Source organism: Phoenix dactylifera, chromosome 1 (assembly GCF_051530095.1).
Source record: "Phoenix dactylifera cultivar Ajwa chromosome 1, Ajwa_hap1_PhDact_Kaust_v1.1, whole genome shotgun sequence".
NCBI classification, from domain to species: Eukaryota; Viridiplantae; Streptophyta; class Magnoliopsida; order Arecales; family Arecaceae; genus Phoenix; species Phoenix dactylifera.
The window spans coordinates 13,341,017-13,367,681 of record NC_143190.1 but is presented as its reverse complement, the minus strand read 5'-3'; the positions used below and the strand labels follow the sequence as shown (position 1 = coordinate 13,367,681).

At 35.7% G+C, this 26,665-nt stretch overlaps 1 protein-coding gene across 3 annotated transcripts; it reads left to right on the top strand.

Moving 5' to 3' along the window:
* Positions 1-306: 306 nt before the first annotated feature.
* On the top strand, positions 307-26,665 carry LOC103697110 (glycerol-3-phosphate acyltransferase RAM2-like). 3 transcript variants are annotated; one of them, XR_016403372.1, is made up of 5 exons: positions 307-1,583; positions 3,107-3,991; positions 12,352-12,388; positions 24,738-24,851; positions 24,947-25,073. XR_016403372.1 is itself a non-coding variant. In XM_088720954.2 (5 exons), the coding sequence occupies exons 1-5, from the start codon at positions 972-974 to the stop codon at positions 26,546-26,548; spliced, it is 1,674 nt and encodes a 557-aa protein (XP_088577080.2). In that variant the 5' UTR covers positions 308-971; the 3' UTR covers positions 26,549-26,665. The 3 variants fall into 3 exon arrangements, 2 of the variants coding, with proteins under 2 accessions (XP_088577080.2, XP_008777122.3); XM_088720954.2 differs by lacking the exons at positions 24,738-24,851; positions 24,947-25,073 and adding exons at positions 26,077-26,159; positions 26,492-26,665 and having other exon boundaries at positions 308-1,583; XM_008778900.5 differs by lacking the exons at positions 12,352-12,388; positions 24,738-24,851; positions 24,947-25,073 and having other exon boundaries at positions 308-1,583; positions 3,107-4,139.

Sequence of the window (26,665 nt, the reverse complement as noted above, 5' to 3'; positions counted from 1 at the left end):
GACTCTCCGCCAATTTAGTCGAAATGGCATTTTTGAAATTTCAGAATGAAAATTAAGAATTTGGGAGGATTATACCATTAAATATTTCCTCTCACTTGACCAGAAGCATCCATGCCTCCTCCAATATACATTGTAATGAATACCCAACATTAGTATATACTAACATGGATGAACAAATGTTATTTCTTGCTGTTTCTGCTTTTAAGAGAAACAGAGAGAGTACACAAGACAAAAATAAAAATATATTCCCTGAATCGTATGAATAGTTAAAAATCTTTATCAAACAAGGATCTTAGTCACCCATGCTTCATTCTAGTTGATATAGATTGCACCAAAAGTTGGACAACAATGAAATTCTGAAGGGAGAATCGAGAGCGACAAAAATTGTAGGCAATTTGCACTCCCTTGATGTCCTGGCCCACCTTATATTCTGAAGTTTAATTCCCACAAACCAACTCTTGCCAACCTTTTCTCCGTAGCTTTCGGTTTCAGTCAGCAATGAAAAGGCTACAGAGAAGCACCAGCAAGTGTTAATCCAGCGTCCATCACAATATCATGACGAAATGAACGAGTTTGAGCTCCACTACAACATGATAAAAGTATTTGGCGATGATTCCTATAACGAGAGATGGCTCATGCAATGCTACCTTCCTCCTGGGAATAAACCCCACCCACCTCGATTGCTCCAAAGCCCACCTTGGCCTCGTCCATTTCTCAATTCTTATTATAAAACCCGAAGAAAATTGGCCACTTCCAACCGCCAACCAAACGTTCGCTCTCATGCACTTTATTGTATTCTCCTATTCCAATCCCCCTCCAACAGTACATATATTCCAAGTCTAGTGTGTCACACCATTCCAAAGGGATAGAAAAAGTAGTGCAAGTGCTGCAAGAGCCTCCTCCTCTCCGGAAACTAGAGCCGATTCTCCCAAGTCCAAAGCCTTTATCATATCGAAGTCACGACGGTTGAGATGAGCTTTGGGCCTTTTAAGACCATCGACAAGTGCACGTCGATCGGTCGTGACCGGCACACGGTGGTCGCCGACTTGGATGGCACGTTGCTCCGGGGACGCAGCTCCTTCCCCTACTTCGCCCTCGTTGCGTTCGAGATTGGTGGCATCCTAAGGCTCCTCTTCCTGCTCCTCGCCGCCCCTCTCGCAGGCATCTTATATTACTTCGTATCGGAGTCGGCTGGAATCAAGGTGCTCATATTTGCAACGCTCTCTGGGGTGAGAGTTGGCGATATCGAGTCGGTGGCGAGGGCGGTGCTCCCCAAGTTCTACTCCATGGACCTCCACCCTGAGTCATGGCGGGTGTTCTCGGCATGTGGGAAGAGGTGTGTGCTCACTGCGAATCCAAGGATCATGGTGGAGGCCTTCTTGAAGGAGTACTTGGGGGCTGACATGGTGATTGGGACCGAGATCGCCACTTACAAAGGCAGGGCGACGGGCTTCGTTCGCCGCCCCGGGGTTCTTGTTGGCGCTAACAAGGCTGCTGCTCTTCGCAAGGTATTCGGGGAGGCATCGCCGGAGATCGGATTGGGTGATCGGAAAACCGACTTCGCTTTCATGAATCTCTGTCAGGTCTGGTCCTCCATACTTGTTTATTAGGCATGAAAGGAGCTTGAAACTTAGTTGCAAGAAAAGCATGAACTCGTTCCCGTTTAGATATTCGATATCTCTATTTTTATGTCAACATAAAATAAGGGTCGTCGATATGATAAAGGAAGCACGAAACGCGTGCACCTACATGATTTCACAAGTTTTCATTTCATTCGCATGCTTCATTACGGGAAAAACTAGAGATTTTGAGCTTATTTTAAACACAACAGACGAGTTTAAACGTTGCATGCGATGTTGGTTTGTGGAACCAATATCCTTTAGGTTGAAATAATTGGTGCATGAGTAGAAACCACAGGAGGAGGGAGAACGGAGGCAACGTCACACTTTTGTATTTAGTAATAAACCATTGTATATATATATATATATATATATAAACCATTCATATTTTTGTTGTGAACAGCTAAGATCTTCTCTTCCAACCACATAATGACTTGATAAGCTACTTGAAAAACTACTTGTATATCTTTTTAGCTAAAAAAATTATCTTTAAATAAAAGTTCTAATTTGATTAAGCTGTATAAGATCCGAGATATGGAATGGCAATCCTCCCGTCACTTAGAATTTGAATCTTTCACCAGCGCACCTTATGGTCCAACTAAAAATTTCACCTTTCACACATCTCTCTCTCTCTCTCTCTCTCTCTCTCTCTCTCTGTTATGCCCCCATCACTCTTCCTGGCCTCTTCCTTTTTCAATGGACCTATCATGGACCTATCATGTCCATTCTCTAAGAAAATATAAAATATATAAATAAATCTAACTTATCCTTTTAGCTTAAGCTTTTGGGACAAAAAGTGATTTCAATATGGTACCAGAGCCAGTTCTGTTTCTCACCCACTCTCTCTTGCAACCTTTCTTTTTCTCGTCTTTGTTCCACATGCAATAGGGGCAAATAAGGTCCACTTGTACCTTTTTTTTTTTTTAGTGTGTGTGTGTGTTCGAAATGGTTACCAACTGAATTGATTAACCTGTTAAATATATTATTATATGCTTTATAAACTTAACAGTTGAGGTTTAAATATAGACAATAACTGCTACTAAGAAAAATGTATTGAAACAAAACTCATAATTTTTAATAAGTTGGAAAGTTTTCCTCTGTCGTATGCCATTGAAACAAAACTCATAAGAGAGCTGAAGGAACACAAATTGCAAGCATTTCATCATGAGAAAGATGTGAGAATAATTAATACTCAGTTCTTAATACAACCAGACAACCTAGTACATCACCTATCAATAACATACAATGACGTTCACCTATCAATAGAAGGTGATTGTATAGCGTCATGTGCACATCATACCATCATTGTTTGGCTGCGGCAGATGAATATCTGAACTGTCTTACCACAATAATAAAAAGGTAAAAAAAACATTGCATGGGTTCATGTCCAATTTTAATTGAAACTAGGCTCTCTTCCTAGCTTTTGAGTTTCGCCCATATCTAAATAAATGCCTGCAAATCGTTTGCCGCCATCACCATTTCTATAGGAGGGCTACCTGGTGCCGCACAAGCCGGACAGGGAGGCCGTGGCCCGGGACAAGCTGCCCAAGCCCATCGTCTTCCACGACGGCCGGCTGGTCCAGAAGCCGACGCCGCTCCTCGCCCTTCTCATCATCCTCTGGATCCCCGTCGGCTTCCTCCTCGCCTGCCTCCGCATCGCCGCCGGCGCTCTCCTTCCCATGCGCTTCGTCTACCACGCCTTCCGGGCCCTCGGCGTCCGCGTCATCGTCCGCGGCGTGCCCCCTCCCCCGGCCGAGAAGTCCCTCGCCCGCTCCGGCGTCCTCTTCATCTGCTCCCACCGCACCCTCCTCGACCCCATCTTCCTCTCCACCGCCCTCGGCCGCCCCATCGCCGCCGTCACCTACTCCGTCTCCCGCCTCTCCGAGTTCCTCTCCCCGATAAAGACCGTCCGCCTCACCCGCGACCGTGCCCGCGACGCCGCCATGATCAAGAAGCTCCTCGAGGAGGGGGACCTCGTCGTCTGCCCCGAGGGGACCACGTGCCGGGAGCCGTTCCTGCTCCGCTTCTCGGCGTTGTTCGCCGAGCTCACCGATCAGATCGTGCCGGTGGCGATGGCCAACCGGATGAGCATGTTCCACGGCACGACAGCCAGGGGGTGGAAGGGGATGGACCCCTTTTACTTCTTCATGAACCCGAGTCCGGCGTACGAGGTGACGTTCCTCAACAAGCTGCCGCCGAAGCTGACGTGCAGCGCCGGCAAGTCGAGCCACGAGGTGGCGAATTATACTCAGAGGCTGATAGCTGCGACCTTGTCATACCAGTGCACCAGCTTTACGAGGAAGGATAAGTATAAGGCGCTTGCGGGGAATGATGGAACGGTGGCTGAGAAGCCTAAGTTTGAGAAGGGAAAGGTGATGGGGTGTTAGCATCTTACATCGATGTCTTTTTTTGCTTAGCTATGGAACTGGACATGTTCTAATTGAACAACGATGGAGTCCCTGGTTGTTGAAGCTTAAGGTTAATTTGAACCAATAATTATTAAGAAGCACTTTCTCGTTAGTTAAGCTATGTTAGCATAATTTTAGGGATCACGTAATAATCTGCATCACTCATAATTTTTTTTTTTCATTAGCGTGATCCTGTATCAATCTATATTATTTTTCTTTGATCTTATTAGAATGATTTTAGAGATCACGTAACAACCTCTATCACCTATAACGTTTTTCTTTGTTAATGTGATCTTATATCAACCTATATATTTTTTTTTCTTATAGAGAGTATGTGCATGAGTATATATAACTTTTGAGATGTACTGAATGTAATGAAACAAAGAAATAAAATCACTTTCTGTTGCCTAAAGGTGCAGCCCCGGGGGGGGGGGTGAATGGGGTCTCTTTAAAAAATTAAAGTTAAAACGTGTGAAGAGTATGAGTTACAGTTATCTTATAGATTTAGCAATGGAAATATATATGATTGCACAAATACGACAGTGAATAAAATGAGGAAAGCAATCAGGAATATGCAAAGAAGAGGAAGAGAGAAAAACCACAAGCACAAACACCAAGGTTTATAGTGGTTCGGTGCACTCCCAGCACCTATGTCCACTCCTCAAGCCTTGCTTGAGATTTCACTATAATTCAGCAGATTACAAGTTTTCCTTTGCTGAATATTCCGGATTCAGCAACTTCCAATCGAGGCTTGGAAGAGCCTTTACAAGTTTCAAATCAATGAAACTGTTACAGCAATAATTAATCCAACTAAAAGAATGCTGTAACCAGAAAACTTAAAGCTTCAGAATATAAAGAGTGAAACAATAAAAATGAAGACCGAAGCTGATGAAGAGGTTTGCTGTGGAAGGATGTTCCAATGCTTAAACAACTGCTCTTCTCGATGCAGTGAGAAGATTCGATTGATTAAGAAGGTTTCAGATGGAATGCCAGTGAGGATGATGAACTGTTAAGCTTTTTCTTCTCTTTTTCTCAGTGGAAACCTTTTGTTTTTAATAGAATTTTTTTTCTTTTCTTCTTGTTTCCATTCTGAGGTTCCCTCGTATTTATAGATAAATTCTTCGGCGAAATTTGAATTTCTTTCTTCCCGTTCTGATGAGAATCTTTTTCTATTACAGAAGAAGACAAAAGTCGTTCAAAGCTTTCCGTTGTGGTCCCAGCAGTATAAGGGTCGACTCATGTAATTCAGGGTCGACTTATGTTCATTCTGGATCAGCACTTCAAGATGTTAAGAAGGCTTATGCTGTGATATCTTCAAAGGGTCGACTCTTTATCCTTAAAGGTTGGCTCATCTTCATCAGGAGTCGCCTCTTTAAATGCAAGGGCCGACTCATACTATAGTTTTTCGGCTGATGCTGAGACTGAGCAGGGGTCGACTCTTCAAACGCAAGGGTCGATGCTTCAATTTCGAGGGTCGACTCATTTTGAACAAGGGTCGACTCTTCAGATTTTGTCTCAGGCGATAAAAGCTTTTTGTCTAATTTGAATTACACAAGGGTCGACTCATGTTTTGCAAGGGTCGACTCATTAACTGTGCTGCTTGAGTAAAACATACCAGAATCAACTTAAACTTGTCCTTTTTGCTTAGGGGTTGACTCAAGTTTTTCAAACAAAAAATTTTAGACTTCATCTCTGATCTCCATGGATTAGTTAAGATCATTTTCTTTTAGAACATGTCCAATGAGATGTTTGCGAAGAACTTATGATTTTGCAGTGCTTCATTTCTTCTGATTTTTCTTGACTTATAAAACTTCACAATTAAACCAATGTCATTAGTACACAATATCATCTCAAGTGTTTTGTAATCATCAAAATTCACCCTTTAGGGTTGACAATCTCTCCCTTTTTGATGATGACAAAACCATTGAGTTAAAAAGAATTTTGCAATAAATTTCACAGCAATTATAAGAATTTTATAATGAAGTTAAGAGCAAATATGACATTCAGAGATATATGCATAATTTCAACAAGTTAAGGAGAAAAGTCTTCCCCTATCAATTACAAATATTTGATTATGCAGAGTTCTTGTTCTTCTTTTTTTTTTTAAATGTTTTTTGATAGCGCAGTATCATCATAATTTAAATCTCCCCTTATATATTATCTTTAGTGTAGAGATTTGTATTCTGAATTCTTTTCACATTTCTTATTTCTCATTTCTCATATTAGAATTCTTTTCATATTTCTCCCCCTTTTTGTCATCAACAAAATGAAGGAAGCTAAAAATAATATCTGATACCAACATGAAGGATTAGTTAAAGGTTTTGATATGTATCAGATGCAATATGTATCAGACCAGTATATAGACCAATAAAGACATATATTTCAAGAAAGGTAATCATTCATTGCATTGGGTAAATGAAGTACATCAGAAGATTACAATTTGTATCAATTGGTATCAGTCAGCATACAAGTGTGCCAAATAAACATGAAACTCAGCGTAGTACAGGTTATATTTTGCAAACATGGGATTCAGTCTAAGCTCAGGTTAGGTTCAGTCTAAGATCAGTCTAGGTTTAAGGTTTTGAAGATGAAGGTCCAGACTGATCTTCCTTTGGCTCTTCCATCAGCTTGTCAATTTTACTGTTTAGTGTAGTGATGGAGCCAGTGAGCTGAATGTGCTCTTTTTTCAATTCTTGTATATAGCCTTGAACAAAATTTCTTTGAATCCTAAGTTACTCTTCAATTGATGCTATTCTTCTTTGCTGATTAGCTGCAAGTTGCCTTAAACCTTGCAGGTCAGCTTTCACTTCTTGGGTCATGTTAGTGAGATGATGTACTTTGCTAAAACTGACTCCAAAATTAAGCAGTGCTGTAATGATGTTGTCCCCAATAGCTTTTAGCTGCCATTTCTCAAGTCTAAGTGGAGGATCTGATGGCCTTTGGATTGGAGGAGGTTGACTGACTGGAGGCTCTGTTGGAGGTGCTTGTGTAGGGATTCTTTTACCTTTAAGTGGTGTTGGAGTGTTGACCACTTTCATCTTGAATTCCTTTCCCTTTATGAGTCCATTTGCCCTCAATTTTGACAAATCCCATTCTTTTCAATGATTTGTCATTGTAGACATCAGAAGACAATAGTTTCTTCTTGGTCTCCCCTTCTAGATTTACATTAAAGTAACAGAAGACTTGAGCTAAGACCATACCATAAGGAAGTGTAGCTCCTTTTCTATGTCCTTGAGCTTCCATATATTTGATCATCAAGCAGGGTAGGTTCAGTGGGAGTCCTTATATAATATGGTGCATTACCAGTATATCCCTTTCTAAAACATGATCAAATTTTTCTATCTTCGGAAAGAATATTTTGTTGATCATGTGATGCAGCAAACGCATTTCAGCATTCAGTTGATTGGCACTGATTTCAATCCAATCTCCTGTGACTTCTCTATTCAGAATGGTACTTATCCCTTCATTCCTATTCTCTAGGTGATTTCTATTTTCTCTATCATTTGGAATCCGAAGGGTATCTCTAAGAATCTCTTCAGTAATTAAAATAGGGACATCTTTTACCTTGGACGAGATTTGTCCTTGTCCATACTGGCATTGTTGTAGAACTCTCGTACGATGTCTGGATAGGTTGGCACATTCAGTGAGCATAAGTGTTCCCAACCCATATCCTTTAGATTTTGGCCTAAAGGGAAATTTTCCTTTTCTAGAAACTCAAAATCCACTCTTCTTCCCGTGGATACATTTCTTATGAAGAGAGATCCTTGTTTCGAAACTGAGGATGGAGGTGACAAAGGGGCCATAATAGGTTGAGGCGGTGGTGTTACTTACCTTTGTGGATTCTCTGCCCGAGCCTTTGTTCTCCTCTCAGTTTGTGGAACGATGTTCTTTCTCTTTGGTCCGGATGTAACTTGCTTTATTCTCACCATTAGAAGATCAATCAGAACCTTGGAAAGATTTTCTTGGATTTTGGAGGTTTTTATTTGAAAGAGAGTTTGAGGACAAAAAGGCGCTCTACGGGGTATGAAACGTTTCAGATTCAACGTTTCAAAGAGAGAGAAAAATCCTTTTAGAATCCGTTTCGAATAGTTTTCACTTTAGTCGACTCATTCAACTCATGAGTCATCTCCTATAGACTAAGAGTCGACTCTTTTAACTTAAGAGTCGTCTCCTGTAAGTTAGGGGTCGACTCTTTTAACTTAAGAGTTGTCCCTTACTACATGAGTCGACTCCTCAGACTCATGAGTCGTCTCCTCAGACTGTTCAAGAGACAAAATCTTTTTGAATAAGATTTAAAACTCAATTGTAAACCACGGATCAAATCAACTAAAATTCAACCAATAATAGTCAATCAAAATACACAATTTATCATTCATAATCAGTCATCAAAATGGATCACAAATGCATAATTCACCTCTAAATTAACAAAATACTTCTTCATTAAGAGGTTTAGTAAAAATATTTGCAATTTATTTATTAGTATTTATAAATTTTATTTTTATATCCCCATTTTGAGTATGATCTCTTATGAAATGATGTCTGATTTCTATATGTTTAGATCTTAAGTGTTGTATGGGATTTTTAGTCAGATTTATGGCACTAGTGTTGTCACACCTTATAGGAATTTTATTTTGTTTTATGCCATAGTCCTTGAGTTATTGCTTAATTCACAGAATTTGAGCACATCAACTTCCTGCAGCAATATATTCAACCTCAGCTGTAGATAATGCTACATAATTTTGTTTCTTGCTAAACCAAGAAATTAAGTTTGTTCCAAGAAATTGATAAGTTCCACTTGTACTTTTTCTATCTAATTTACAACCAGCAAAATCAGCATCTGAATATCCAATTAAGTTAATTGTAGATGTCTTAGAATACCATAAGCCTAAGTGTTGTGTTCTTTTTAAGTATCTTAATATCCTTTTAACAACAATTAAGTGTGATTCTTTAGGATTTACTTGATATCTTGCACGCATACAAATACTATGCATTATATCAGGTCTACTTGCTGTAAGATAAAGTAAACATCCAATCATTCCTCTATACAGCTTTGAATCAAGGGATTTACTATGCTCATCTTTTTCTAATTTACAAGAGAGGCTCATAGGAGTACCTATTGATTTTGAATCTTCCATACCAAACTTCTTTAAAATTTTCTTTGCGTACTTGCTTTACCATATGAAGATTCCATCTCTTGTTTGCTTAATTTGGAGTCCAAGAAAGAAGTTGAGTTCATCCATCAAACTCATCTCGAACTTTGCATGAGCTTAGCAAATTCTTCACATAAACTTTCATTAGTAGCCCTAAATATAATATCATCAACATATATTTGAACAATTAGAATGTCAGCATTTTTCTTTTTAATAAACAGAGTTTTATCAACATTTCCTCTTGAAAAATTACTCTTTATTTAAAAGTTGCTTAGTCTATCATACCAAGCTCTAGGAGCTTGCTTCAAGCCATAAAGTGCTTTGTTCAATTTAAAGATATGATCTAAAAGTTTATGATTTTCAAATCCAGATGGCTGTTCTACATAAACTTCTTTTGTTATGAACCCATCTAGAAATGCACTTTTGATATCCATTTGAAATAATTTAAAATCCATGAAGCATGCAAATGCAAGTAATAGCCTAATAGCTTCAAGTCTAGCTACAGGTGCAAAAGTTTTATCAAAATCAATTTCTTCTTCTTGATTATATCCTTTTGCAACTAATCTAGCCTTATTTCTAATTACAATTCCATCTTCATTTAATTTATTTTTGAAAACCTATTTTGTTCCAATTACAGAAATATTTTCAGGCCTTCTAACCAAATTCCAAACATTATTTCTTTCAAATTGATTTAGTTTTTCTTGCATTGCCATTAACCAATTGTTATCATTTTCAGCCTCTTCAAAAGATTTTGGTTAAATTTGAGAAATAAATGCAAGGTGATTACAAACATCTCTAATAGAAGATCTAGTTTTAATGCCTTGAGAAGGATCACCAATTATTAAGTCTCTAGGATGAGTATGTGCATACCTCCATTCTTTTGGTAGACTAGTTTTACCTTTAAGCATTTGATCTTCTTCTCCTTAACTATCATCATGCTCTGAATTTTTAGATGCAGAAACATCCTTTAGGGTTAAGTCTTTGACTTGCTTATCGAGTTCTTCTACATCATCATCGAGATCTACATTTTTTCTTGAAGAAGGGTCATTAGATTCATCAAAGATAACATGTATTGACTCTTCTACGACTAGAGTTCACTTGTTAAATATTGTATATGCTTTGCTTGATGAAGAATATCCAAGAAAAATAGCTTCATCTGATTTTGAATCAAAATTTTCCAAGTTGTCCTTACCATTATTTAGAACAAAACAGATGCAACAAAAAATATGAAAGTATGAAAGATTTGTTTTCTTATTTTTCAAAAGTTCATAAGAAGTTTTATTTAGAATTAACCTAATAGTAACTCTATTAAAAATATGACAAGCTGTATTTATGGCTTCAGCCCAAAAATACTTAGGTAAGTCACTTTCACATAACATTGTTCTAGCCATTTCAGTAAGAGTTCTATTCTTTCTCTCTACAATACTATTTTATTATGGTATTTTTGGTGCAAAAAAGTAATGATCAATATCATTTTCAGTGTAGAAATTTTCAAAGTCATGATTTTCAAATTCAGTTCTATGATTACTTCTAATCTTGATGGTCTGCAGTCCATGTTTATTTGAAATCTTTTTTATACAGTTTAGTAAAAGCTGAAATTGTTTCACTTTTGTGTGCCAAAAATAAAATCCATATATATCTAGAAAAATCATCCACAATAACAAAGCCATAAAGTTTTCCACTTAGGCTTGCAGTCCTAGTTGGTCCAAATAAGTCCATGTGCAGAAGCTCTATGGGTCTAGTTGTGGAGACAATATTTTTAGATTTGAAAGAAGTTCTAGTCTGTTTTTCTAGTTGACATGCAGAGCAGATTTTATCCTTTTCAAATGATAATTTTGGCAAGCCGAAAACAAGTTCTTTTTGAATAAGTTTGGAAATTAAGTCCATGCTTGCATGAGCTAATTTTCGATGCCATAACCAGCTAGCTTTACTGTTTTTGGTTTTCATAGCTACCAAACAGTCCATGTTTTTTATGAGTATTTGATCTAAGTCAACCAAATACACATTTTGATGTCTATGTCTAGTTAGGAGAGGCAAAATATGATCCGACCCGTCAATCCGATCTGTATTCGACCCACCATAAACAGGTTGACCCGTTTAACCTGTTTATTAATTGGATCGGATACGGATTTTAGATGTCTAACCTATTTAACCCGTGTAACCCATTTAACTGTTGGGCTGATAGATAAGGGCCACAATCCACAAAGCCCAGGGTCGACCCAACTCCCCGCCTCAGCCCATTTTCTTTGCCTCGGCCCAACTCCCCGCTCAGCCCAATCTCAACGCGAGGTCCACCAGCCCTCCACTGTAGCACTGGCTTCACTGCTCCACCCATCCACCGTCCGCGACTTTAGATGGATGATGGATCTTTCAATTGAGACTTCTATGTAGTTAGGGTGAGGAGTGAGAACTTAGGGTTTGTGCGCCGGCGCTGCCCGAGCTCTATTCCCTCCCTCAGCGTCCCTCTCGACTCTCGAGTGTCTCCCCTCTCCTCTCCAGCTCTCCTTCGATGTCCGGACTCTTCGCCTCCCAAGCCCTCTCCTCCGGACCTTCGCCTTCGCCCTCTCCTCCCCCGTGCCGATAACTTCGGCCTCCCCGTCGACGGCAACCATGGCGGCTCGATGGGTCTTGGGATTTTTTTGGCTCCCGTCGCCTTCCCTCTCCCTTTTCCGTTCGAAGTCTTCCATGCGTGCGAGGTCGGATCCTCTGCTCTACCGAAGTAAGAAAGATCCATCTTTTCTTCTTTCTTCCCTTGATCTTTCCGCTTTTCTTTTCAGTTCTGATACGGATTCATCCCTTCCTGCGTTTATTTCTTCAATTTTTAAGGTTTTTTTTGTCGTTCTTGTTTCTATTGTGTTCTAGGTCATCGGTCGATGCAGGCTTTATAAGCGATTTATTTTGGTATAATATCTGGTTTTATTTTCTAGGTGAAGTTGATGATTTCAGTATCATTTTTTTGTTCTTCCGGCATTGGTTCTCCTAGAACCTAGATTCTGATATCTATTTTTTTCTCCCTTTTTTGTGGGCTTTCGACTATAATTTGATGTTAGGGTTTGGGGTTTACTTCATGTGGCAGAATATTTATGATGTATGCGTGATTGCGTGGTTGTGATTTTCAGTCATTTTAGTTAATTGGAATTTGTTGTTTAGCAAAGCATTCCTCTTTTGTTGCAGGAGCTTGTGACCGAGTTTCAGGGCACATCCAAAGAAGGTAATAGATGAGAAAGCCTTTTGTTTTTTTGTCATCTGGATTAAGCAACAGTGTATTGATGCTTTGTTGTTAGTTGTATAATAGAATCAGAACCAGTAAATGTGCCAGGCCAGTGCCTTCTTATCATTATTAATGTTCAGCTGGAAATGGATGAATCTTTATGAGGGTTTTTTTTTATTGCATATCTACAGTCATGTTTATTGCACATATCCACCTTAATATACTTATATTGGTCAGTTCTCAAACATTGTGAACTATGCTGCTGTTGATCTTTTTGTGTCCTTCCAGGCATGCCATGAAAATGTAATAATTATGCAATGCTGATAATTTTATCAGCACGAATTTCAGCACAACATGTCTTTGGTAGTGATGACCTCTAACAAACAAAATTTAGCGTTCTTCTTGAAATACAAAACAGAGCCATCATATTTTTCAATAGAAATTTGAATGGAGGACACTCAGATTTAACAGAATCCTAACCATCCATTTTTATTTTTTTCTGAACATCAGTGAGTCAGTTCCTTGTAGAAGCACGGGGTGTTTGATAATATTCTTGCAGTGCTTCATGGAAGAATAGCTTTCACCTCCTTCCTATCTACACCAAACACCTGAAACATAACAAGCTCAGTTTAATCATAATGTACCAATAGTTCTTTGCATAACACACCAATCATTATTCCTCCTAACCTACTACCTCATTCAATTTTCTTTGACAATTATCTGAGAACTGTTGTGTCATTTGAATCGGCTGCTTTTCAAATTATGTTTCCATTATCTTTTCAAATTATTTTCTTTGTAAAATGGTATTCTGATATAATTTTACATTATATGATATAGATGGATAAACAGTTCGTGAATATAGAGTTAGAGAGTGATGGTGATAGGGCAAATGAATCGACGCCCTTAGGTTCTAATACAGTTGTGTGCGACTCCACACATGGAAAATGTAAAAGAAAGTTGACTTCTCTTGTTTATCAATATTTTCATATAAATGAAGTAACTGAAAAATGCAGGTGTATAAAGTGTGGTGCAGAATATTCATTTGGTGGTAAGGCTGGGATCGGAAATCTGAAACGTCATATAGAGAATTGCAGAAAAAATCGTGACATAGGACAGATGATCTTATCACAAGCTCAAGGGTCCATATCAGTGTGTTCTACTAAGTTTAATCCTGACAAATTTTGTGAATTGCTAACACTTGCAATTATTAAGCATGATCTACCATTTCAGTTTGTTGAGTATGAAGGCATTAGATCTTTATTTGCTTATGTTCGTGAGGAGGCCAAGTTAGTATCAAGGAATACTGTAAAGGCTGATTTGTTGAAATTATATAAAAAGGAGAAGAAAAAATTAGTATTGTGGCTTCATTCAATTCCATCTAGAATAAGTTTAACTTCGGATTTGTGGACCTCCATTACTACCGATAGATATATGTTTAACTGCCCATTTTATTGATGATGAATGGGTGTGAGGATGATAATGTTATTTTGATGATTAACACAACCATTGAGGCCATATCAAATTAGAAATGTAAATTAACTCGATACATCATTGATAAATGGCACACCCTTGATACACTCATGATACATTAGGACTATATGGTCAGAACCACTCTCAAGAATTGATAAACGAGATAAAATTTGTAATAAAGAATGGTAGAAAGCTCAAGAATCCATTTTGGCAAAGTTTCACGTTAAAAATACCTAAAAGGGCAATTCGGTAATTTTTACTGTTAAGGGTATGAAACTCTATTGTGCCATGTATCGTAATTTGCTTGGAATATCATATTGTTGTTTCAATGTGCATAACTAACCTTCAAAGTGCAGAAAAATATGGTTAGAGTCGATCCCAATTAGTTTGGAGTCGACCCCGATACATTTGGCACGCCTTGGAACGAAGTGGCACGCCTTTGGAACACTTGGCACAGAGTAGGAGTCGACTCTAGAAGAGATGGAGTCGACCCTAGCACGTTTTAGAAACATTCTGGCACATTCTAGCACTTATGGCATGGATGAACAGCACTTGGGTCGACCCAAGTGAAAGTTGAGTCGACCCCATCTTCAAGCTTCAAGAAAACAAGTCTCTGAAATCTCTGAGAGGGTCGACCCCAATGGAACTTGAGTCGACCCCACCTTGAGTCGACCCAACCTTGAGTCGACCCAAAAAGAGTTGAGTCGACCCAAGTGAAGGAAGGCTGAAATACAAGATTCTATATTTTCTGAGAGGGCCGACCCAAGAAAAGCTTGAGCTGACCCAAGTCTGATGAACAGTGGTTTGGGTCGACCCAAGAAAAGTTTGGGTCGACCCAAGCACGGAAAGAAGCATAACGGCTAGTTGTGCAGAAGTGCTTCTTGGACTCCCAACGGCTATAAACGGCTAGTTTCTTCAATCCAACGGTCAGGAAGGACTATTTGGAGGTTGGAGAAGTATTTAAGAGGGAGTATTCATCAGAGGAAGCAAGCTTTAGAAAATACATCAAGTGCATTCAAGAGAGAACCCTAGCAAGGCAAGCTTCATTCAATTGCTTTATTCAAAGAGCCAAAAGGAAGTGGTTGAGCAGATTCCAAGAGACATTAAGAGCTCCACCAACCCTTGAAGAGTGAAGCAATCTTGACAAAGAAGAGAAGAGCCTTATTAAAGCGTAAACTATATTCTAAACTCTTCTTTGTAGCTCATAATTGTTTTATTTGCTCATTTAGGAGCTTTAGTTTCTTGTTATCTATTCTTATCGTAAAACCAACGGTGTAGGTTGTTGGTAAGCCCGTAAAACCAACGTAGGTTGTTGGTAAGCCCGTAAAACCAACGTAGGTTGTTGGTAAGCCCGTAAAACCAACGTAGGTTGTTGGTAAGCCCGTAAAACCAACGTATGTTATTGGTGAACCCGTAAAACCAATTGTGAAGGTTCATTGGTGAGCCTGTAAAACCAACATAGGTTTTTGGTGATCCTGAAAAACCAAAGTGTAAAGATTTTTGGATTGTGAGCCCGAAAAACAATCCAACTGTAATCTGCGGGATTATAGTGAATTTCCAAGGGATCGCTTGGGGAGTGGACGTAGGTGCTTAGGAGAGCACCGAACCACTATATTTCTTGTGTGTTTGCATTGTGTTTTGTCTTACTTTACTACAATTACTTACTCATCAATTAACTCGATTAAGGAATCAAAAAGTTAGAAAAACCAATTCACCCCCCCTCTTGGCTTGTCACCTTGGGCAACAAGTGGTATCAGAGCAGGTGCTCTATAATTCCTTGCCTTTTTGATTTTGACCTAACCGTCAAAGAACCAAAGATCATGACAACTCAAATAGATAGTTTTCTAGGAGAGGGACAGTTAATTGATCGACCTCCACTATTTAATGGCATAAACTACACACATTGGAAAGCACGCATGCGCATTTTCATTCAAGCACATGACTATAATTTATGGAGTATCATAGTCAACGGGCTACACACAAATACTAATCATGATAAGAAAATGGCTCAGCAAAATGCAAAAGCCATGAATATTCTATATTGTGCATTAGATAATAGTGAACTTAATAGCATATCTTTTTGCATAACTGCTAAGGAAATCTGGAATATGCTTGAAGGTAAATATGAATGCACTAACATTTTTAGTGAATCTGAAACTAGCTCTGAAGAAGAAGAGCAGCAAACTGAAATTAAAAATCCTTGCTTTATGGCACATGAAGATAAGGTATGTATTGGAACACAAAGTGATTTCTCATTCCAAGATAAAGTACATGCTGAAACTCAATCTGATTTTACATTTGATGAACTTCATGATGCTTTTTCTGATCTATACTTAGAATATAAGAAGCTTAGTTTAAAGAATAAAAAGCTAAATTAGAAAAATCTATCTCTTGCTGAAAGCTTTGATATAATTCAGAAAAATAATAAATTGCTTTCAGAAGACAATGAAAGGTTAACTAAAGAAGTTAACAAATTTAAGCTTATAGTTGAAAAATTTACTATCAGCTCTGAAAAGCTGAACTTAATGATAAATAATCAAAGAGCTGAATTTGAAAAGGATGGATTAGGATATCAATCTTGGTACACACAAAAATTTCTTAATGACATGTGTGTTAAATCCTCCACTATCTATCCTAAAACAGATTCTAATTTATCTGATGAACCTAATAGGCAAAAACAGAAAATTGTAAGTTTATCTACTACTCATGTTAAATATATGTTTGTTAAATTTAACAAGATGATGCAGAAATTCATTCCTTGTAATCCTAAAATCTGCAAGTCTATGGACAAAATAGCTATTAAGAAAATATGGGTTTCAAAAGGAACAATAATAGCTAACCTACAAGGACCCAAAAGAGCTTGGGTTCCTAAGTTGAAAATCTGAATATTTTCTGTAAGTGTGTCTAGCACTCAAGGCTCCAACAAAAGATGTTAATTTAGACATTGGGTGCTCTAGACATATATTAAAGAATGAAACTTAAAATATACTTAAGAAAAGTAATTAAAATGAAAAGAATAATGAAATTAGTAATCCTTGCATCTCATCATTCTCTTTGCCTTAGTATCTGATTAAAATATGAATTGCAGGTATTAATCAATTTTGTGATATAGGTAATATTTTTAAAAATATAATCAAATCACTTCATTTTATAGTATGCTTTACTTACTATTGGATAAGTTGCTAAATGATTAATCAATTTATTAAGAATAACTCTATGAATTCTCTATATGCTTGATTGAGAGTTTTTATCTATGGCATTATCTTCTATTAATTATAAACATAAGAATGTTTACTTGGTATATTTTTAAATATATGCATTAAGAATACTAAGATTAAAGAGACTAGTTCTGGCATATAAAATCAACTCATACTAGTATGGACTTAATCTCAAAAGACTTTGTCATTGGTTCACTTAGATTATTTTTTGCAAGGTCAAAGTTTGCTATGTATGTCATCTAGAAAAACAAACTAGAATCATTTCTAAATCTGAAAATATTGTTTTCACCTTTTAGCCTTTGAAAATTCTTCATAATAACTTATTTGGATCTCTAGGATTATGAACCTAGGAGATAAGCTTTTTGATGTTGTAATTATGGATAATTTCTCGAAGCTAACATTGGTTTGGTTCTTGGCACTTAAATTGAAATATTTTCTGCATTAGCACAAACTTACAAAAGGTTTCAAATGAAAAAAAAAAGGTTTGCAAACTGTGAAAGTATCATGGCACAGTTTTGAAAACCAATTTGTCAATAAGGTTTGCACAGAAAATGGTATTGAATACAATTATTTTTGCACCAAGAACACTATTGCATATAGGGGTTATAAAAATATAAAAATAGAACCTTTGTTGTATAAGGACAATGCTTTGTGATAGCAGTTGATTAATACTATCATCACAGCTTGTCATATTATAAGGTTTCTATTAAATCTATTTTTAAAGAAAACCCCATGTGAACTCATGAAAAACTGAAAATCAAATGGTGCATACCTTCATGTTTTTCAGTTATACATATTATGTTCTCAAGAATGAAATATATGCCAAATCTGATAAAACAAGTGTTTCTTTGGATATTACTCTTTAAGCAATGCATATAGAATATTCAATGAAAAGATACTAGTTGTAGAAATATCAATTTATATTATTCTTATTAAAACTAGATCTTTTATTGAGAATATAGTTTATCATTTTGATTCTATGTAACAATCTGAATTTTGATAGAAACAATTGTTTAAGATAATTTGATTAAAACTTAGCTAGCATGTCTCATTGATAATTATCTTAAGCAAATAGAATCTAAGCTAAATTGATTCTGAAAACAAAAAAATTGATTTGATCGAATCTTCCTATTGCCTCACATGCTTGTCCTTGAACCATTTTGGTTCATGAAACTATCTCTTTAGTTCAAGTGATATGTGCTTACTTATATTTAGGCAATCTCTTGAGTAAAGTGGCTCAATATTCAATTATTGTCATATCTTATGTTGAGTCATCTAGTTAAGAAATATGTTGTATGAATGTTTTGTATCTTGAAGAAACTAATGATTTTTCTTCAAGAAAGAAAAGAATTTTGTTAATAATGCAGAATCCTTGAGCAAGAAAATGAGAGATGTCAACTTGAAGGACACCTTCATGTAAGATACAATAAACATTCACATGCAAATAAAAAAGGGGACATTTTTCAGCCAAAAGTTTATACATAAGAAATCTAGTAGGTATTTGACTTGAAGAATGCAGAATGAATCGATAATTTTAATACCTCTCTCATAAATTAGCTGAGCAAAGTCAATAACTTAAATCTTATTGTGGCATGATTAAAGTATTTAATTATTAATTTCTTGATATCATGTCTATATATGTATTGATTGACTTATGCTTTTAGAAATTGTTTCATGATCTGTCCAAACTAAAATATATCTTTGCCTATATCATAACCATGAAATACACAAGTTTATGCTTAAAATTTTAACTTAAAATAACTTGTGAGAAGCTATGAATGCTTGAGCATAATTAGATTATTTTTCTTATTCTACTCTTTCATATAAATTACTTGAAATAATAAAAAGAAAGAGAGATAAAGAAAAGAAAATGAACATTATTTAAGAAAAGTATAAGCTAAGTAAAAGCAAATACTCCAATTTTAAGGAAAGGCAAAACAAAGATAATATATTCGGCATATTTGTGAGACTTGTGTGAGCATTCTTTTGGAAAAGATAAAATCAGTGCTAAATTGTATTTAAATAGAAGGAACTTTATATTGAAAAGAATTGATTTTAATCCTTGACATGCTTGCTCTTAATGTTTTAATATATGATGTTATGACTTAATGCATATTATGTTTTGCATGTGACATGATGTTTTGAATTATGTGTTTTCAATATTCAAATAACAAAGATCTTTTCTAAATATAATTTGTAATACTTCATGCCTAGATAATTTGATTGAAATATGTTGTTATCAACAACAAAATCATTTTGTTTTAGTGAATATATTCTGAAAAATAAAAAAAAATAATAATCTAAATTTGCAAATTAGGTAGAATGAATTATTTCTGAGTTATCCTTTATCTTGCCTAACATTGGTACATAATAAATTGCTCCAATTTGTACCAAAATTCAATATTAACTACAAAGATTCTGAATGTGCTCTGATGCGCTTGAAATATGTATTTTCAATCTTAATAACTTAAGATGAGCTACAATGTAGAAGATACATATCTCAAATTATAAATTTTGAAAGCCTCCTTGAAAACTCTTATGAAATTCAGAATATGGCCTAGTGAAAAAGTTTAAACTCCATATAAAATGCTTATATCTTTACATTTTTGTAATTTTCATTATATGCTTCAAAGATTGCATTATGCTGGAGAATAATTTACTATGATTCTTAGATAAAAACTACAGCTTAAAAAAATAGAATTAATTTTGATACCTTGGTTGTTTGCTCCAATACGCATCTGAAACATATCATTTTTTATCTTATAAGTGTACTGAAATTGGTCTAAATGATGTATTTTTCAATGATCTTGATTGCAAACAAATGGTTCTAAACATATGATGTTATTTTGATATTAAAAAGATTTATGGTGCTTCATATATACATTGCTGAAAAACTATGACTAAGAAATTAATATTTTGAATATACACTCCTGCATAATTAAATGCTTCTATCATTAAAAATAAAAGCTATTTTTAAGAAGAGAGTTAATGATCCTAAAGCTTAAAATATTTCAACTCACTTCAATAATTCTTATAGGAAAGAAAATGTAATTACTTTTGAAAGAAATTTGAGCTTCAAAAGAATTATTTTCTGATTAATATTTCCATACATATTCCAAAAAAAATAAGAGAAAATATAATTTATTCTTGAAAGATTAAAAAGAGTGATTGCTATAAATTTTGAAAAATTCTGGATCACTCTACATTCTTGATATTATAGAAGAACAAAAAAAAAAAGAGTTTGAAAGAAAATGCATCTTTTGAGGGGGAGCTTTAAATACTCAATCTCTTTATTGAAAATTATCTTCAAACTCTAAACTCTCAAATGGAATGATTAATTAAGGGGGAGAAAGAAAATTTCAGAGGAAGAGATCATATAGAACTTAATCGTATAAATTCGCATCTAAAGATGAGACAAAGAATACTAAATGTAAAGTGGTATTAAACTTTGTGCTTCATTGAATATCTTTTGAAAGTTGGATTTCCATCTATATTCATCGGTAAATCATTTATTTCTAAAAATTAATTGAAAAGGATTCCATCTGTCTTAGTATCGAAAATTTATCTTGGAATCTACTTATGAGTTCTTATTGGGTTGCACTTTAGTGTTTCAATCCTGAACCAATTCATTTTAATTGATTTTGATGCTATGATCTTTAAAGGAGTAAAATAAAGTCTTTAAAAGAGCTCTAAAAGAACTTTCAAAGTCTTGAATTTTATGTATCCTACATTGCATTAATTCATGTTTTGGTATCGATGCCCCAATACTTTTATATCATGAAAGAACTTTGAAGTCATTAAGAATTAAGGATTCAACATAATCTTATGTTTTTCGAGTATATAAGTTTTGATCTTTATCTGCTTTTATACTATATTCTGAAAATTAATTAGATTGCTCTCATTTTGCTATATACTTAATATATTTAAAAAAATATTGGATTTTCATTCGTGCCTTCTTTGAATATTATTCTTGATACTCCTTGAAATAACTTGAAAAAGATTCCATCTACACTTGATTTGAAAACTATCTTTGGAATCTATAATTAGAGATCTCTTTTGGCTCACATCTTAAATGTCTCATTTTTAAAGCCAAACTTTTTATCACTGATTTTGATGTGATCCAATCATAATTTTAAAACTATCTTAATTGGCTCTGATCTATACTCATTATCTTGCCCTGACAGTATTGCCTTGAGTCACATAATTCATATTCTTGCAATAATTTGGCATGCACTGAATGAAATATTGTCTTGTGCTTAATATTTCATTATTTTGCAATCGTTTTGATATTGTCAAAAAGAAAAAGAAATATCTGAGTATATGCTCATAATGCTTTATGTTTTGAATTGAATATCAATCAGCTTAGATTGAAATATGTTGATTATGTTAAAGCTGATTAACTCTAAAGCATTATCATGAAGTATGTTCTTAAAGTATCTCCCAGACTTTGTATTTGTTTTGACTTATATTTGCTCTTGTGGTAGTTTGTATTTCTTCTCTAAAACATAGTGCTTTTGGCATAGACAATGTTTCTCTTGATCTTTGTGATTGTCATTACAATGCTATCCATTTCATTATTATTCATTCTTTTTGATGATAACAAAAAGGGAGAGAAAATATAAGGAAGAAACTAGAAGCAAATTCTATAAGAAAAACAGTATAGGAAAGAAAATATAAAAGGTATATATTATATACTTAAGGGGGAGACATGTGACAAAAAGAAAATCTAAATTCTGGCACATAATCATAGAGATTTTTCTTGCCTCGATACATGTGACAAAAAGAAAATCTAAATTCTGGCATATAATCATAGAGATTTTTCTTGCCTCGATACATGACTTGAAACTCTTGCTTTGACACAAACTTTCGAAAATTTTGTCTTAATGAAATACAAGAGTAAGGGGGAGCAAAGCTAAAACTCATTTGGCATCCATTTGGATAGGATAGGGGGAGTTTTTGGTTTATTTATACAAACTCTAAATAAGACTACTTTGAAACTCTTGAACCAAAAGTACTTTATGAATGTTAAATCTAACTTTTCATATGAATGCCAATTTGCTTACACTCAATATTTTGTAATCATCAAAAAGGGGGAGATTGAGGATGATAATGTTATTTTGATGATTAACACAACCATTGAGGCCATATCAAATTAGAAATGCAAATTAACTCGATACATCATTGATAAATGGCACACCCTTGATACACTCATGATACATTAGGACTATATAGTCAGAACCACTCTCAAGAATTGATAAACGAGATAAAATTTGTAATAGAGAATGGTAGAAAGCTCAGGAATCCATTTTGGCAAAGTTTCACGTTAAAAATACCTAAAAGGGCAATTCGGTAATTTTCACTGTTAAGGGTATGAAACTCTATTGTGCCATGTATCGTAATTTGCTTGGAATATCATATTGTTGTTTCAATGTGCATAACTAACCTTCAAAGTGCAGAAAAATATGGTTAGAGCGACCCCAATTAGTTTGGAGTCGACCCCGATACATTTGGCACGCCTTGGAACGAAGTGGCACGCCTTTGGAACACTTGGCACAGAGTAGGAGTCGACCCTAGAAGAGATGGAGTCGACCCTAGCATGTTTTAGAAACATTCTGGCACATTCTAGCACTTATGGCACGGATGAATAGCACTTGGGTCGACCCAAGTGAAAGTTGAGTCGACCCCATCTTCAAGCTTCAAGAAAATAAGTCTCTGGAATCTCTGAGAGGGTCGACCCCATTGGAACTTGAGTCGACCCCACCTTGAGTCGACCTAACCTTGAGTCGACCCAACCTTGAGTCGACCCAAAAAGAGTTGAGTCGACCCAAATGAAGGAAGGCTGAAATACAAGGTTCTGTATTTTTTGAGAGGGCCGACCCAAGAAAAGCTTGAGCATGGCTATAAACGGCTAGTTTCTTCAATCCAACGGTCAGGAAGGACTATTTAGAGGTTGGAGAAGTATTTAATAGGGAGTATTCATCAGAGGAAGCAAGCTTTAGAAAATACATCAAGTGCATTCAAGAGAGAACCCTAGCAAGGCAAGCTTCATTCAATTGCTTCATTCAAAGAGCCAAAAGGAAGTGGTTGAGCAGATTCCAAGAGACATTAAGAGCTCCACCAACCCTTGAAGAGTGAAGCAATCTTGACAAAGAAGAGAAGAGCCTTATTAAAGCGATAACTATATTCTAAACTCTTCTTTGTAGCTTATAATTGTTTTATTTGCTCATTTAGGAGCTTTAGTTTCTTGTTATCTATTCTTGTCGTAAAACCAACAGTGTAGGTTGTTGGTAAGCCCGTAAAACCAACGTAGGTTGTTGGTAAGCCCGTAAAACCAACGTAGGTTGTTGGTAAGCCCGTAAAACCAACATAGGTTGTTGGTAAATCCGTAAAACCAACGTAGGTTGTTGGTAAGCCCGTAAAACCAACGTAGGTTGTTGGTGAACCCTTAAAACCAATTGTGAAGGTTCGTTGGTGAGTCCGTAAAACCAACATAGGTTTTTGGTGATCCCGAAAAACCAAAGTGTAAAGGTTTTTGGATTGTGAGCCCGAAAAACAATCCAACTGTAATCTGCGGGATTATAGTGAATTTCCAAGGGGTCGCTTGGGGAGTGGACGCAGGTGCTTAGAAGAGCACCGAACCACTATATTTCTTGTGTGTTTGCATTGTGTTTTGTCTTACTTTACTACAATTACTTACTCATCAATTAACTCGATTAAGGAATCAAAAAGTTAGAAAAACCAATTCACCCCCCCTCTTGGCTTGTCACCTTGGGCAACAGGGTGTTACAAAAGAAAGTTTTTAACTTTCGCTTCATGCCTCCGCCACATAATGGCATATCTTTATGTGAAACAATTTATAGTTTGTTGATTGATTGGGGGATTGAAAAGAAATTGTATTGCATGACTTTAGATAATGCATCGGTAAATGATGTTTTTGTTGACATGCAAAGATCCAACTTAATTTGAATAATGCACTTTACTCAGATGGTGAATTCTTTCATGTCCAATGTTGTGCTCATATTCTTAACTTAATTGTACAAGAGGGATTAAAGGAGATAGATGAACCCATCTCTAAAGTTCGTGAAAGTATTAAATATGTGAGAGGTTCACAAGTTCGGAAACAAAAATTTTTGGAATGTGTTAGACAAGTTTCTTTGGACAGTAAAAAAGGCTTAAGGCAAGATGTTCCTACAAGATGGAATTCAACCTTTTTGATGCTAGATAGTGTTCTCTTTTACCGTCGTGCCTTTCTTCATTTGAAATTAAGTGACTCTAATTACAAGCATTGTCCATCTGAAGAGGAGTGGGGTAAAGTTGAGAAGATTAGCAAGTTGTTGAGTGTTTTCTATGATGCTACTTTAGTATTCTCCGGAGCTAAATATCCTACATCAAACTTATATTTTCCTCAAGTTTTCTTGATTGAGCTTACTTTAAGGCAAGAGATTCAGAGTGCAGATGCTTTCATACAAAGAATGACACGGCAGATGTATCAAAAATTTGAATAGTATTGGTCGGATCATAGCTTAATCTTGGCCATGACAGTTATTTTGGATCCTCGGTACAAATTTCAGTTTGTGGATTACTGTTATAAGAAGTTGAATGGGTATGGTTCTACTGAGAGCATGTACATCCGTGATTGTATGTTTTCTCTCTTTAATCAGTATATGCTTGCTTCTTCTAAAACTCCAACTGCTAGCACATCAACTCATGGAGATGTAGAGACCGGTACATCTTCTGAAACTTTCGAAGCATTTAGAAAAGCAGATGCTTTTAAGGTGATATAATTTTTTTTAATCTAAAATAAATGTATTGTACTTGTATATGGTATTGTTTCTTATAAATAACTCATTCCTTTTTTTCAATAATGTAGGATTTTGATACATTTGAAAGATTTGATTTTGTGACTACTGCACAGAAGTCTCAATTGGAATTATATTTGGATGAGCCTAGTGTTGATAGGATGTCCGATTTGGATATCCTTGATTTTTGGAAAATCAAACCGTCTCATTATCCTCAACTTTCTCTTATGGCACGTGATATTCTAACTATTCCAATATCTACGGTCGCCTCTGAATCTGCTTTTAGTATCGGTGGGCAAGTACTTGATAAGTATCGTAGTGCTCTTAAACCGGATATTGCTGAGGCCTTGATTTGTACTCGAGATTGGGTGTTTGAAAAAAAAGGTATATGTTTTATCAATTATATTTCTATTATTTTTTGAGTAAATTTATTATTAATTATTGCAATATTTCAATGTAGATGTTGAGGAGGCCGAGTTAGATGAGATTGTAGAAGATGTCATAAACTCAAGTTTCTACAATGAAACTCAATCAACTCAATGCTCGGCCAATGTTGAATCCAATTCCTAATGAGATGAATCATGATCATGGATACTACTTTTTGGTTTTGGTTTAAATATGGATGTTGTTATAGTTTGGGACTTTTTTTAGTTTTTCTTTGACTATGGATGCTCCTTTTTTGATTTTTTTGTTGTCATTGGACTTATGGAATTATGGACCTTATGGCCAATGTGGTTTCCTTTGATATTTATAGCTATTTGGTAGTTTCTTTTGCTAGATTCTATGCAATGCTGTTTTTATTTTTATTCAATAATAGTCTAACTCTTCTTGGGGTAAGTTTTCTGAATTCCTTGAAAGTAGAAAATCTGATTTGTACCAAAACAGAAGTGAAGAGATTGTAAGTTTTTCAGACATTGCAGTGTGGTAAGTTAGTACCTCTTTTGTATGCTTGTATGCTCAGCATGTTGTGGAGGTAAAAAATGTTGATGCTTGTATGCATAAGTTTCAGAAATATATAGTACTTATCAAAACCAATTTTCTGGTAGATGTCTGCAGCAGCATTTACCAAAGGGCTTGTTGATTTGGAGGGTCAATTAACTCTAATTCTGGTTCGTTTTCAGTTTTTTTTTGTATTTTTCATTGTAAATTATTGATAATAGTTTATTAGTTTTACTTTTATCTATCTTTTTCTGTCCTTTAGGTTTCAAAGTTTCACTGGTTAGTAAAGACTCTTCTATGCTGGATGGACTAGAAGATGCTAGCACTGAGATGGATGAAGCAAAGGTTTGTTTTCTAATATAGATATGCTGATTAGTTGGACCAACATGTTTATCAAAGATGAAAAATCACTGATATTTGGACCATCATGTTTATCAAAGATGAAAAGTCACCTATTGATATTATCTTGCACGGTTGTTTTGCGCTGTTGCCCTGAGAGTATTGTCTTCACTGCCGTCTAATGTATTAGCCATTGAATTGCTGGCATGTGCAACTGCAAAAGTGCAAATCATCCAAACTCAGAATTGTGCTGGAATCTGAAAATTGACATAGTATCTCATTTCCAATTATCTCTTTTATTTTTTGGTGTTGGCCTAGTCTAATGAATTTGAATTCAGGGCCTGGTTGTTCTTCTATTGGCTTTGGAGAGGCAGAGAAACTTGGACCTTGCTTAATGCAAAAAGGTGCACCAAGACTTTAACAGGGGACTTGCAAAAAGGTATGCAAAAAGGAACTTGGACCTTGCTTAATGAACAGGGGAGATGCAATTTGCAGCAACAAAATATTATACT